Source organism: Oncorhynchus kisutch, linkage group LG18 (genome assembly GCF_002021735.2).
Source record: "Oncorhynchus kisutch isolate 150728-3 linkage group LG18, Okis_V2, whole genome shotgun sequence".
Lineage (NCBI taxonomy): Eukaryota > Metazoa > Chordata > Actinopteri > Salmoniformes > Salmonidae > Oncorhynchus > Oncorhynchus kisutch.
Genome location: NC_034191.2, coordinates 35405056 through 35419787, shown reverse-complemented (window position 1 = coordinate 35419787; position 14732 = coordinate 35405056). Strand labels below are relative to the sequence as shown.

Sequence of the window (14732 nt, the reverse complement as noted above, 5' to 3'; positions counted from 1 at the left end):
ACTCTGATTATGCCCCTACGCGTGTGTGTATTGTACTCTGTTATGTGCATGTCTCGTGTAGTGCACAAGGAGCATGGTAATCTGGCTGAGTGTGATGTCTCAGTTCCAGAGGGTGTTGCAGCTGGTGTCTCAGAAGGCATGGAGGATCGGAGATCTCTTCAATGCTGTGATCCAGTTCTGTAAACTCCACCAGGAAGAGGAGGACGGAGGCAGCTCTCTGTCCAGTCTTTTCGACTGGCTACTGGAGACCCACTAGGCTCTGCCAACACCCCCCCATCTACACAAACACACACACACACCAGCCAATGTCCCCAACTGTGTGTACCCCGCCATGCATCAAACCCCACCATAAAGCCTAGTGATTCCCAGCACACGGAGTGCGAATCATGAAAAAAAAAACTAGCCTGGTAGCCAGATCTGTTTGTGCTTTAGCCAATTCCTCTTTCGTTAATTGTGATGTAAGCCATGACAGGGAACGCTAGAAGTCTGGCTACTAGGATAGAAGGTCCCAGATTAGTTTGTGCTGTCTTACCAACTCCTATGGTCAATGGACAACGAGGAGTAGAAGATCTGGCTGAAGCCCAAACAGGTCGGGCTTCCAGGCTAAAAGAAACACCACACCCCGTGACATTATACACACCTTATGGGACTGAGGACTTTCATTAGGCTGCAGTGAGCAGACATGTCTCCCTTTAATAAGATAAGCATGTTTCTCATTTTCTGATGCACGGTCCCTAGTTAGACGAACCCATGGAAAACCCAGCATCAGTTTGGGGTGTAGGCCTTATTTATTTAGTGCAAACAAATCAGCCATCTGAGATTCTAGCCTGCAGAATTTGTATTCCTTTAGTTGTTATATATCTTATACATTACATTTTCACAATCTGATGTGTTACTTTAGAAATGATGTATTTATTAAACATAAACACACACACAACAAGGCACCAATAGAACACTGTACCACATTCCCTCAACCAATCGAACTCAAAAAGACACCAGATGATGTTTTAATGTACAGTAGCTATCTTGAAGAGACTGTCAGACAGCAGCCATCATTCCAGTTGGGATTTGCTGACAGCAACATAGGTGTGCACTACTACGCTTGACAGTTGCCCAGAGCCTGTATTCACAATGTGTCTCAAAGCAGGAATGCTGTTCTAGGATCAGATCCCCCCCCCCCCCCCCCTGTGGTTCTGGTAATCATACCAAACGGATCCTATATCAGCCCTCCTGAGATGCTTTGTGAATACAGACCCAGATGAACATAGTTGTCGTTTACGTCGGTCAACGTTGTCTACTTCTGTTGTAACTTTGAACTCTGCTTAAGTTACCTGTCATTCTTCATTGTTATCTGTCGTTCTTATGTAAAGTAATCTGTCGTTCTTCATGTTCTTTGAGAATTGTTTATCATGGATAGCTGTACATATTGTAGATTCTTGAACTGCTGCACCTTGGGGTAGAAAGACTGCTCTCTATCATTTCATTTTTACTACTATCAGAAAGACAGAGAAGGTTTGTAGTGTCTAATTTGTACGTGAATCTGGTTTGTCAGGTTTTATCTGCGTGGTGGTACCCTAGTGTTAAATCGTTGGCATTAAAAAGCACACAATTCAACTCTGTTGCTGTAGAAACTGAATGTATCTTTATCTTTTGAGATCAATAAATCCATGTAATATGTGAGCATGAATAGACTTTATTGAGCAAAAGAGGGGTAGAGAAAACATTATTCCATCCAGCCCATTCTACTATTAACACACAAACAAACACTGAGTATCAACACTGAACATGACAGAGGACCAAAGTGACCAGTCCAGGTCAAATCCTAACTGTTGAATGCAGGCCGCAAAGCCCTATAGGCCCTGCTCAGAAGTAGTGCACTTAATAGAGATTGGGTGCCATTGGGATGCATCCACAGCACTAAACTGTCTGTCTAGACAGTCCTACATAGTAAAATGACAGTGGGACCAAATTCATTCACCAAAGCTATCCGTTCTACTGAATCTTACTCCACAGCAACTAGGAGGTTAGAGGTCACATACGTTGGGTTAGTGATAACTTCCAGGAAGGGCATCTTCAATCGGGGCCCTGTTGGAGTCATCTTCTTTGTTGGTGGATGGACAGATGGCCTTCCCCTCCTCACACACCCTACTGACCACTGACCACAGGATGGGTCAGCGCCAGATGCGACAGGTGTTGTCCTTGCTGCCTGCAGCAGAGAGAAGACAGGGACAGGTGGATGAAAAGGAGGTAGCTCACCGCACCCAGCTATGGCCTGTTCATTTGAACCTTGATAAAGTGTTTGTGAGTGGAGAAAACATTATGCTTGTTTGGCTGTGAAGAGTTTGCAATGGCATCGCTACATTTGAACTAGGTATGATTATATAGAGGGCAGAGTTGGGCTCAATTCCATTTCTGACAATTCAGGAAGTAAACTGAAATTCACATTTTTCTCAATGCTAACTTAATGCTGAATTGAAATGGAATTGACCCCAGCCCTGATAGAGGGTACATATTACCTGTGATGATGGTGTCACCCTCGTAGTTGAAGGCAGAGGAGAAGATCTCGTCCGTGTGTCCCTCGAGGACCTGCAGACAGACGCCAGACTGGACGTCCCACAGGCGAGCCGTCTTGTCAGCGCTGGCCGTCAGAACTCTACTGCCCTGAGCGTTAAAACAGATCTGGGAGGTTGAAATTGACATAAGGGTGTGTGTGTTACGAGAGTGAAAAGGAGTGATGGAGTGAATGGCTGGATGGCGGGTGCACTGATGAGGAAGTGTGCAAGAGTAGATAGGAACCGCCAAATGAGCAGAGCAAGCGGAACGTTCAACCATGTCAGCACTATATTCTTAAAAGGCTATTAACTAAATGGAGGTCTGTTAGGCATTTGGAGGTCTGCCAGGCATTTGTTATGGAGGAATGGCTCCAATGGAACACATAGCCAGACTTCAGAGAGATCTACAAGCACACAGTGAGGTGAAGAAATGAACATGGGGCTGGGATGATTAAATGATGCTGACTCTCCATTGTCTAAAAGTAAAGTGTGTTTTTATTAAAGGCCTCACGCTGCAGGGCGGTGAGCGGGCCTCAGACAGGAAATAGAAATAGAACTCTGGGAGAGGGTGACACTGACAGAATACAGAGGAGAGCGAGGGAAAAAGGAACGAGCACAAAGAGGAGAGCGAGAGGGCACTGAGGAGAGGTAGAAGGGGGGAGCAAAGAGGAACGGGGGGAGCATGGAGGAGGCAGAGAGGAGAGCACAGAGGTGTCACATTTTTAGAAAAGAAGAAACGGGGAAAGAGACTGGTGAAACGAGAGGAAAAACAGAAGAGAAATAGAAGGATGAATTTGATTTGATTTGATTAGAAGAAGATGGAGTAAGTGAATGGTCATGAGTAGACTCACATGGATTCTGTTGAGATGATTCAATGCCATAACAATGACTATTTTACATTATTTCTTGCATATTTAATCAACAAAACAATGAATTTATGTTTTTAGCAATATTTGGTTCTATGACATTCATTCCACAGATATTATTTTCATTTAATGGCCGAGTGCAGTAAAAAACACATCTAAACTCAGAAAAAAAAGAAACAGCCTTTTTTCAGGACCGTCTTTCAAAGATAATTCGTAAAAATCTAAATAACTTCACAGATCTTCATTGTAAAGGGTTTAAACACTGTTTCCCATGCTTGTTCAATGAACCATAAACAATTAATGAACATGCACCTGTGGTCGTTAAGACACTAACAGCTTACAGACGGTAGGTAGGTCACAGTTATGAAAATGTAGGACACTAAAGAGGCCTTTCTGCGGATTCTGAAAAACACCAAAAGAAAGGTGCCCAGGGTCCCTGCTCAATTGCGTGAACGTGTCTTAGGCATGCTGCAAGGAGGCATGAGTACTGCAGATGTGGCCAGGGCAATACATTGCAATGTCAGTACTGTGAGACACCTAAGACAGAGCTACAGGGAGACAGGACAGACAGCTGATCATCCTCACAGTGGCAGACCACGTGTAACAACACCTGCACAGGATCAGTACATCCGAACATCACACCTGCGGGATAGGTACAGGATGGCAACAACTGCCTGAGTTACACCAGGAATGCACAATCCCTCCATCAGTGCTCAGACTGTCCGCAATAGGATGAGAGAGGCTGGACTGAGGGCTTGTAGGCCTGTTGTAAGGCAGGTCCTCACCAGACATCACCGGCAACAACGTCGCCTATGGGCACAAACCCACCGTCGCTGGACCAGACAGGACTGGCAAAAATGCTCTTCACTGACGAGTCGCAGTTTTGTCTCACTAGGGGTGATGGTCAGATTTGCGTTTATCGTCAAAGGAATGAGCGTTACGCCGAGGCCTGCACTCTGGAGCAGAATCGATTTGGAGGTGGTGGGTCCGTCATGGTCCTCGGCGGTGTATCACAGCATCATCGGACTGAGCTTGTTGTCATTGCAGGCAATCTCAACGCTGTGCGTTACAGAGAAGACATCCTCCTCCCTCATGTTGGTACCCTTCCTGCAGGCTCATCCTGACATGACCATCCAACATGACAATGCCACCAGCCATACTGCTCGTTCTGTGTGTGATTTCCTGCAAGACAGGAACGTCAGTGTTCTGCCATGGCCAGCGAAGAGCCCGGATCTCAATCCCATTGAGCACGTCTGGGACCTGTTGGATCGTAGGGTGAGAGCTAGGGCCATTCCCCCCAGAAATGTCCGGGAACTTGCAGGTGCCTTGGTGGAAGAGTGGGGTAACATCTCACAGCATGAACTGGTCAATCTAGTGCAGTCCACGAGGAGGTGATACACTGCAGTTCTTAATGCAGCTGGTGGCCACCCCAGAAACTGACTGTTAGTTTTGATTTTGACCCCCCCTTTGTTCAGGGACACATTATTCCATTTCTGTTAGTCACATATCTGTGGACCTTGTCCAGTTTATGTCTCAGTTGTTGAATCTTGTTATGTTCATACAAATATTTACACATGTTAAGTTCGCTGAAAATAAACGCAGTTGACAGTGAGAGGACGTTTCTTTTTTTGCTGAGTTTATATATTTCCACACTATGAGGTTAGAATAACACTGTGAAGTTGTGAAAATGATGATAATGCCCTTTTAGTATAAGAGCTGTTTGAATAGACCACATGAAATTTCTGCCTGTTTTGGTGGGACTGAGTTTTGGCCTGCCTGGTGGCATCACCAGACAGTCAATTAGTTAATAGACCAATAAGAAAGAGAGTTCTAAACTTCTGTCAATAACAGCTAGTTTTCAGTTTCCCCCTCCCCACTCAGACCACCCCCAGTCAGTCCTAGCAAAATTCTTGCTTGAGAAATTGCTCTTTGCTGAGAATATTTTTTACAATTTTAATTGAAAACCAATCACAGTGAGGTACTTAATTGTGACCCAGAAATGATTTGATATTGAGATAAAAAACAGTTGCATTGGACCTTTAAGAAAAAGTCAGCTTCTACCGATTAAATCTGACCCTTTGTAACGAGAGGAAGAAAGGAACAACAAAGATTGGGGAGAGGGAGCTGGAGGGATGACAGTGGAAATCAGAATGGAAGTAAAAACAGGGACCGACAGAGACAGAAATAATGGGAGAAGTGATGAAAAAAAAAGAGATTGACACAGCGGTTAAGAGGCGGAGGGAGGGGAGAGAGGTGTCCTGTTAGGGGGAGATTAGTGTCATAATCCTGTGAAATCATCCTCCTTCCAGCCTATTACCGAGGCTGGGCCCTGATGGCTTTCAGTAAACAGACACAAGACAGGCAGCCCAATGAGTCAGCTGGGGGGGATTGCGACCTGAGTTAAGTGCGTATAAATTGGAACATAATTCCCTTTTTATGCACTTTTCTCTCTAAGTGTATTCTGACCTTGAACTTAAGCATGATAATAACATGCTATTCACCCCCTATTCGCTAGGCCTGGAGATAAAATAAAACGAATGTGGCGGAGGTTTCTACAGATACGTCGTATTCTGACCTAGACTCCCTCGTGATTCCACCACCTTTACGCACAATGAAATGATGAATAAGGTTGAGCAACCTATCATTGTTTTAGATATATTTTACCTTATTTTACCTTGGAGCCAAATGTAAAACCAGTCATATGGCAACAAACTAAAGTATATCAATATAGCCGAGTGGTTAAGAGTGTTAGGCCAGTAACTGAAAAGTCACTGGTTCAATTCCTCTCGCCTGACTAGGTGAAAATCCTGCCGATGTGTTCTTGAGCAAGGCACTATCACTAATTGTTCCTGTAAGTCGCTCTGGATAAGTGTCTGCTAAATGACAGAAATGTATATTAACTTTTCCACAGTGAAGTTTATGAAATGCTGGCCCTATGGCTGAAATTTGGAGACCATATGAGAATGTTTTAATCATACGCCCAGACCTTTCACTGTATTTTTTACAATTTGCTTCATGTTAAATATTAACGACCATCGGTAGCCACCGGCAGTTATACCCACATACACTGACTTTAGTGTTAGTTCCCTTACATTTCACATCATTCCATTCCATTGACCTTTCTTTCCTCTGTCACGTCTGTGCAGTTGTTCCTGAGGGTCACTAGCATTACTGGATCATATTAGGCTAACGCTGTACAGTAATTTAGGACATGTAGCCTATTAGAATCATTATGGAACAGACCACACGTAAGCAGGTTAAACCTGGAGCACGCTGCACAACAACTGAACTTGTCATCACAGTTCCATGATTAGTGAGGTTTTTTTGCATAAAGGCTCTCCAAAGCTGTTGTTTTATTATTCATAAATACTTTCCTAAACCTTAATAATATACAATATCAGAATATTTTTCAATCTACCAATTGTTACTGAAAAAGAAAACAAATTCTAGTTAAAGGTACAAAAGGCATAGATTTAGATTAAATGTACTGAAAATCCTATTGAATGAAAACTCCAGGAGAAAACCGGTTGGCCAGCACTTTCCAGCGATTTAATAAATGTTAACCACGCCTGCGAAGCCCATTACGCATCTGCATAAGGTAAGTCTGATATCCAACTATTGAGAGGAAAGGTGTGTGTAGGAAAGGAGTACATTTCCTAAGTCTGAATCGGTCTCCTAGTGGCTGTGGCACCAAGCGACAAACACACACAACATGCAGGCACATACACACACACTAACAAATATGTACACACACGTACACTGGCAGAACTGTCAAATGGCAGAGGCTGATAAGATCACACACTTAGGTCACAGCTGGGTCACCTACAATACAGGCCCAGGTCACATGTGGCTCTATACAGCCGTGGCTAATGCAGTTACAGAGTGAGAAGGGACAGACTATGTCATGGTGTTTTATTAATAAAATCAACCAAGGTGTGACATTAAAGGGCTCAAGGTGAAACATTACAGGGAATCAAATGAGACTACCGGGGGGGGAAGGGGGAATCAGAGTCGCTAGGCAGAAAAACTTGGGAAGTGAGATTTAACAGGGCTGTTTTGAAAAGGGCATAGGTAGAGCAGGAATCAGCCTATAGGTAGAGCAGGAATCAGCCTATAGGTAGAGCAGGAATCAGCCTATAGGTAGAGCAGGAATAAGCCTATAGGTAGAGCAGGAATAAGCCTATAGGTCGAGCAGGAATAAGCCTATAGGTCGACCAGGAATAAGCCTATAGGTCGACCAGGAATCAGCCTATAGGTCGACCAGGAATCAGCCTATAGGTCGACCAGGAATCAGCCTATAGGTAGAGCAGGAATCAGCCTATAGGTAGAGCAGGAATCAGCCTATAGGTAGAGCAGGAATCAGCCTATAGGTAGACCAGCAATCAGCCTATAGGTAGACCAGGAATCTATAGGCTGATTCCTGGTCGACCTATAGGCTGATTCCTGGTCGACCTATAGGCTGATTCCTGGTCGACCTATAGGTTGATTCCTGCTCTACCTACAGTGGGGAGAACAAGTATTTGATAACCTGCAAAATCGGCAGTGTTTCCTACTTACAAAGCATGTAGAGGTCTGTCATTTTTTATCAGCCTGTAGACCAGGAATCAGCCTATAGGTAGAGCAAGAATCAGCCTATAGGTAGAGCAGGAAAATATTTCTGGAACGTTCTGGCCTGAGGGACACACACCTTCAAGGTCATGTCTCTCTCTGTCATCGTCAAGACGTGGTTGACCTAGCAACTGACACAAGAAGCAGTAACAGGAGGTAGAAACATCCCCCCGGCAAGCGGCCCGCCGTCCTCATCCCCCCTGTCCAGTCCTGTACCCTTGTGAGTCTGACGGATGCTCCGAGGCAGACAAAAGAGACCGAGAGAGAGGGGGCATTTTGGTTCCTGTTTGAACCATTACCTGTCTCAGTGACTCACCTTGGAGATCTCTCCCTCATGGCTCTCCAGTCTGGAGATGCACTGGTAGCTGACAGCGCTGTACACTCTCGCTGTGCCTAAGAGTCAGGGGGAAATATTGATTTCTCATATCATCCGGTGAGTGAAGTTGAACCTTAAAATAAAAGGAATTAAATTGAGCTGGCCTGGTTAGTCATACACCATAGTTGCTGGAACTGTGCTGGAAAGGACAATGTGAAAAATAAATATTCAAGCCACCACAGTACGATTTGGGTTGGCATGACAGTGTAAAATAGGGGTGGTTGGGCTGGGTACAGTACGGATATAGTTGTTCAGTGCCTAGGACATTGTCAACACAAAGTTCCTGGACTGAACAATCACGGAACCAGCAGAGAGGTCGAGGTATCCCCGTAGTTAAATAGAACAAGATAAGCATCTCTGCGGTCGTACCGTCAGCCGAGGCGGTGGCTATGAGTTGACCGGTGTAGTCGAAACACACATCCAGCACCTCGTCTTCATGGCCTGCTAGTGTGGCCATACACTTCCCACTCGCTGCCTCCCACACCTGGGGAAGCATAGACACACACACATATCCCGGTACCCACACACACATAAGGACACAAACACACACAATGTCAAAGTGTCAAATGTTAATGAATCTATTTTTAAAAGCCTTTTAAAACAGACAACCATCTTGGTAAGTGCTGTAACAACACAATGGTGGTGTTTTCCCCTCTCCACAATCGTCTCTTTAGGAATGCAACCACGTGAATAATTCACACAACTAACCAGCGAGTGTGACTCATCTTGGAATAATTAAAGGATTTAATTTTCCTTATTAAATTATGCAGAGCTTAAAAGAGATAGGAGTCCCTACCAGAGAGAAAGAGAGAGATGATAGGAGATGTGACACAATGTGAGATGGGATGTGAAAGAGGGTGTGAGAGAGATGATAGGAGATGTGACATGATGTGAGGTGGGATGTGAGAGAGGATGTGAGAGCTCACCCTACAACTTTTGTCCATGGAGCCGGTGATGATGAGGGAGCAGTCCCAGTTAAACTGAACACTGCTGATCTCCCCTCTGTGGCCTATCAGTGTGTGGACACGCCTGGTAGAATGATAGGAGGTTGTTAATGGTGGTTAGACTCGGACACAAACATGGATGGACACACACACACACACACTTGGGCTCTCACCTCCCAGATGGAACATCCCACAGAGAAACAGTGTGGTCAAAGGAGCCAGTGACTAGCTGGTCACCCACTGTGTTAAATGACAAGGAGATGATCTCTGCTGAGTGGCCCTGAGAGAGGAAAGAAAGAGGGGGGGGGGGGGGGGGGGGAGAGCGAGTGAGCAAACGAAAGCACAGTCAAGTAAACAAGCCATTCTTTCTTCTTTAAAAAAGCTAAATTGCATAATTTCATCCAATTCAGTTTGAGGAACACATTTGCCTTTTTGTGCTCGAGTCAAATATTCACCAGCATGACTAATGTTGGAATAATTGAAGAAGAAGGGGTAGAGAGGAGGTGTAGAGAGGAGGGGTAGAGAGGAGGGGTAGAGAGCAGCACACAGAATCCCCTCTCTGGAACACCCAGCCACACAGTTTGCCCACGTGCAGCAGGAAACTGCTGCCTGTCCAATAACTGAGGATGTAGATAGATTACCTTATGAATGTATTACAGTCACAGCTGCATACTCATATATGATGGGAGGATAGAACACAGTAAGCAGGGTGACTGCTGGACCAGCACATCATGAATAATTATATACAAAAATGAATGGATGAATGCAGATAAGTGACTGAATAAAGTCATTAACAAATGGATGTGGACATGGATGGTTGTGAGAGCATGTGGAGATGAGAGGAAAGGAGAGATGAGATATGAGAGAGAGAGAGAGAGAGACAGAGAGAGAGAGAGAGAGCTGACTCACTGTCAGTGTGGACACCTCCTCTCCAGTCTGGATGTCCCATAGCTTGGCCGTAGTGTCCATGCTACCCGTGGCCACCAAGGTACTTTGAGGGTTAAACGCCAAACACACCTGTTCAGCACAGAAAACAGTGTTAGCTGCCATTCACATAGAAAATCTGATTCGAAGCTCACTGCAATCATATTGATACTGAAGGACAAGTCCAATCTCTCAGAAAGTCCCATCTCTAGATTAGAAAGTCCCTCGTACTATTTCAGCAGTGTGTCCTCGGAAGGTGTGGAAACATTTGCCCGTCTCTACACTCCACAGCCTGCAGGTCTTATCAAAGGACCCAGTGGCAATCTTGTCCCTGGATTAAAAGGGATAAATAAAGGTATGATTTGAGATAGGAAAAATAATTGATTTTTTTATGAATACGGGTCCTGGTGTTTTTAAACCTGGGGTAGAGTGACAGGAAGGTGGTTACCCATAGGGGTTGTTGAAGGCGATGGCGTACACCACGTTCCTGTGGCCCTCCAGTGTGTGCAGCTCCTCGCCTGACGCCGTGTCCCATATTTTACATGTCCTGTCATAGCTCCCAGTTATAAAACTGCAGAGAGAGAGAGAGAGAGGGTGAGAGAGAGAGAGAGAGGGTGAGAGAGAGAGAGAGAGGGTGAGAGAGAGAGAGAGAGGGTGAGAGAGAGAGAGAGAGAGGGTGAGAGAGAGAGAGAGGGTGAGAGAGAGAGAGAGAGAGAGAGAGGGTGAGAGAGAGAGAGAGAGAGAGAGAGAGAGAGAGAGAGAGAGAGAGAGAGAGAGAGAGAGAGAGGGTGAGAGAGACAGAGAGAGAGGGTGAGAGATTGGGGAGAGATTGGGGAGAGAGTGAGAAACAGAGAAAGAGACAGAGAAAAGGATAAAGAAAGAGACAGAGTGTAAAAAGAGAGATGTTTACTTCTCCTGCACACCAAAAAGACAAGCGCCAGGGGTTCTCTGCACATCTCCATGCAGTGCAGATAAACTTACCTCGACCCTGATTTATTGAAGGCAACGTTTGTCAGTGGCAGTATGTGCGCCTGCAGCGCCTGCAAGGGAGAAGGATAAAAAAAAAGGTTAACTCTGAGGCAGTTTACTTGACTGAATTAAATAAATGTACATCTATACTTTTGACCATGTAATACCCATACATAATATATCTGGCTTTGATGTGCTGAGGAAGAGTCCTGTTATTCTAGGAGAAATCTACAATTCCCACCCCCTGCTGCCATCTATGCTTCAAATGAGGAATTACAGGATGGCTGCACCGTTTGCACAAGGCACTGGCAGTGTGGTCGTGCATGTTAATGGCTGTTTATGGCTGCATAGACAGTGTGCACTGGCACACAAGAGTGGACGATCAGGAGGCAGACGGTGACATTATCCATTAGAAGAGAGCCTAATGAAAATAAATAGGTAGCTCAGAAATATGGAAGCTGTATTTGACCTTGAAGAGGCAGAATCTGCGATTGTCCTGCTGACCCAGTTTCTCCTGCAGTCTGACGATCAAGAGTTTGACTTGGTCGACGCGTGATGCTGTGATCAGTGGCTCCGATTTCCTGATCGCTGATATTAACTCCTCGGTGTCTGTCCTATATGGATAGAGACGTGTCAGAGCGATGCATCATGGTCATTGAAAAAAGGAGAATAGACGTCATACAGGATCAGTGAGAAATTGTAAAGAATTAGTGGGTGTGTTTATTTACCTATATAATCATCATCCTCATACTACACTAGCACTAGTATAATCAACTGCATACCATACAGGGCTGCCAACTTTCACACATTGGCCATGAGACACCCGCATTTGACCCTCTTCATATATCTCACACATTGAAAACTACTGCTTTTATTTTTCTAATTAGTCCATGTCATTAACTTTTCAACTGTGCTCCAAATCGTTTTGAAATCAGAGCATCTGCGCCTACAATTTAACATCACGAGCAAAACCTCTATCATTGCCCTGCCTTGCCGCAGCATTGTGAACCGCATCACATAGCAGCATATGATTGGTCTAGTTATGTGAGGGATCAGAGGGGATAGGATGCATGTTTTAAAGAAATGCCCCTCAAGATTAGAGTGGAGCTGAATGGAGAGAGAGAACATTCTCCGCTGATTTTATAAAACTGTAAAAAGAGCAGCATGGTAGCGCTGTTTTATGTAAAATGCTGTTACTACCGTCCATGTATCTATTGCAGAATGCAGCCTTTTGACAGCATATACTAAAGTCGATTTAACCCACACTTGCTTTAGTCCCCTCATTTGGTGATGGGCATTTAGGCTGTGACAACAAAAAGGCAGCAGACAGACCTACAGTATGTTTTAGCAGGGACGTTTGGTAGGGTGATCTTTAGTAACTATAAAAAATTATTTTGTCAAACAGATTGTGAAACCAAAAGTGAATGTTTGATTCTAGAGCGGGAAAATAAATAGAAGAATAATTTGGTTAGGGTGTAGGGGAAGATTAATGTCATCTTGTCTTCAGATTTTATTATCTATTTACTTTATTTGGTCTGATCAGTGGAACAATGCTCATTCTTAATAATGTGCTAAAATATAGGTTTATTACTGTGCTTGTCAGCAACAACATTACTGTTATTCCCCAAACGTATTTTATTATTCCACTTCTTCCCAATTATGCCAGTATCATCACATATTTGAAATCTGATATGCCTACTTGTGTCTTTGATAAATGAATGATATGAGGCAATGCATTTTTGCAGCCATTCACGGACCGTTTGAGCATGGGATATTAAATGCTCCAGGAATCAAATATAATTGTATATATTTTAGTACATGCTGGACAGAGATGGTGGGGGGACTCACAACTCATAGACGCATCATATTTTGTCTATGTTGAGTAAGATGATGGCAAGGATCTACAACTAGTAGACATAAACCACCTGAATATTGATATTCATTAGACTTTGCTTGAAGGTTGGGTGATTGTGAGAAATTAATTGTTATACCAAGTACATTATCAAACACCCAGCACTTGGGAAATATAGATCAGGGGTGGACAACCCTCCTGGAGAGCGAGCAGGATTTTCTCAGAGCCCTATTTTAAAGGGATGGATCAACCAAATTACAAAATGTTTGTGTATTTTCCTTGAAAGCAGTCTATGGACAAGGAGACTGCAATCTATGATGTGGTTACCGTCTTGGTGTACTGGTAAGTGTTGCATACAAATCCCTGCTCCAACCTTCCCAATGGTTCTAGTACCCCCCCCCCCCCCCCCCCCCCATCTCATTTCATTACTTTCTGAATGAAATGTCAAACCACCTAAAAAAATATTAGCATACTTTAAACGTCCCCCCCCCCCCGAAAGAAATATCAAAGTAACAAAGGCGCCGAATTTTGAGTGTTCATTTAATTTTTAAAACATCCTGAATACAACTGACCTGTGTTTTTTTTGTGTGTGTTTTTTTACACCCTGGTCATAGGCCTAAACCATTTCAAAATACGTAGACTTGCAGGAAATTAGCCTCCGTGTCTTGGGGTTGTGCCAGGCAGTAATGAAATTCAGAAAGCAAATCTCATTCGAAGCTTTCTTCAAAAGTTGGCAACCCTGCACATATCATGAACACTAAAAACACATCATCTCATTCATAAACATGAATTGTACTATTGTCTACCCACTCCGGAGACAAATCCAACAGATCGATGGATTTAGTCTTCAGAGCTCCTCCTTTCTCATATTCCAGGATGATACCTGTGAACAAAAGGCATCAATTCAATATTCAATATTCGACACCAGACCAAGTGTGAGATACGAGTTACTTTAGGCCTACTTGTAACTTCAACTTGCATCAACATGTGCATCATGCAAAACAAATCCTGTTACAGCTAACGTTAACTGGTCTGTCTAGCACAGAGCCTAGCTCTGCTCTGGGCTAGCAAAGCCAGCTAGCTCAGTAGGTCAGAACAGCACTGAAGTTGCAGTGTAGTTGCACAAAATGGTACAAATAATTAGCTACCTACTTGTCCAAACATTCCTTATTACCTTAATTCTAATGCATGTTAGCATCATCAACAACATGTTCATTACCTGGTGGATAATATCTGAGAAGGAATCGTTTGAGTTTCATTTCGCTTCTCCAGCAGAAATCACTTGTCAACAAAGCGTTGTTATGGCGACAGGCTATCGCGGCCAAAACGCATGCGCAGATGGACTGAAACGCATTCGCCTACAACTAATCTGTTCAAAAAAGACAGAACTTGTTCCATAACTGTCCACAAAAAAATAAAAAATAACATGTACATAAAGAATAGAGACTAGAAACGAGAAACTAGAAAACTCTGTGTCATGACAACAGAGGCTGACGTAAACTTTTTCAGTTGGACTATTTCCCAAGAGCTCAAAGTCTCCCTCATATAAACTTGCATTCTCAGTTATGCACATGTAGTTCATAGACAAAGACTAAATTAATAAATTTCCCCGACAAAGACTTAGCCCAGTGATCTACAGCT

General features: G+C 43.9%; 2 protein-coding genes across 6 annotated transcripts in view; one reads left to right on the top strand and one right to left on the bottom strand.

The window, feature by feature from the left end:
• LOC109909380 (A-kinase anchor protein SPHKAP-like) overlaps window positions 1-1680 on the top strand; it is a 40678-nt gene extending 38998 nt beyond the window's left edge. For all 4 annotated transcript variants that reach the window (XM_031795916.1, XM_031795919.1, XM_031795918.1 and 1 more), the window contains one exon: window positions 104-1680. In XM_031795916.1, the coding sequence (XP_031651776.1) occupies window positions 104-256 (153 nt within the window). In that variant the 3' untranslated portion in view covers window positions 257-1680. The remainder of the gene's footprint in view (window positions 1-103) is intronic.
• Window positions 1674-14731, bottom strand: daw1 (dynein assembly factor with WDR repeat domains 1). 2 transcript variants are annotated; one of them, XM_031795920.1, is made up of 13 exons: window positions 14311-14731; window positions 13902-13974; window positions 11709-11853; window positions 11252-11310; window positions 10719-10841; window positions 10502-10601; window positions 10256-10363; window positions 9520-9626; window positions 9329-9431; window positions 8772-8886; window positions 8343-8419; window positions 2517-2679; window positions 1674-2206 (listed from the first exon to the last, which is right to left on the bottom strand). In XM_031795920.1, exons 1-13 carry the CDS (start codon window positions 14348-14350, stop codon window positions 2172-2174), a joined length of 1248 nt encoding a protein of 415 aa, XP_031651780.1. In that variant the 5' UTR covers window positions 14351-14731; the 3' UTR covers window positions 1674-2171. The 2 variants fall into 2 exon arrangements, with proteins under 2 accessions (XP_031651780.1, XP_031651781.1); XM_031795921.1 differs by having other exon boundaries at window positions 1676-2206; window positions 2517-2661; window positions 14311-14685.
• Window position 14732: the final 1 nt, after the last annotated feature.

What these genes read in the sequence shown, in the direction of transcription:
- daw1 (XM_031795920.1), bottom strand. Translation starts at nt 14,350, where the DNA reads ATGAAACTCAAACGATTCCTTCTCAGATATTATCCACCAG. An exon ending in TCTCAGATATTATCCACCAG is followed by an intron (nt 13,975 to 14,310) that starts GTAATGAACATG and finishes TTTTGTTCACAG; the next exon opens with GTATCATCCTGGAATATGAG. An exon ending in GCAGATTCTGCCTCTTCAAG is followed by an intron (nt 11,311 to 11,708) that starts GTCAAATACAGC and finishes TCTCCCTTGCAG; the next exon opens with GCGCTGCAGGCGCACATACT.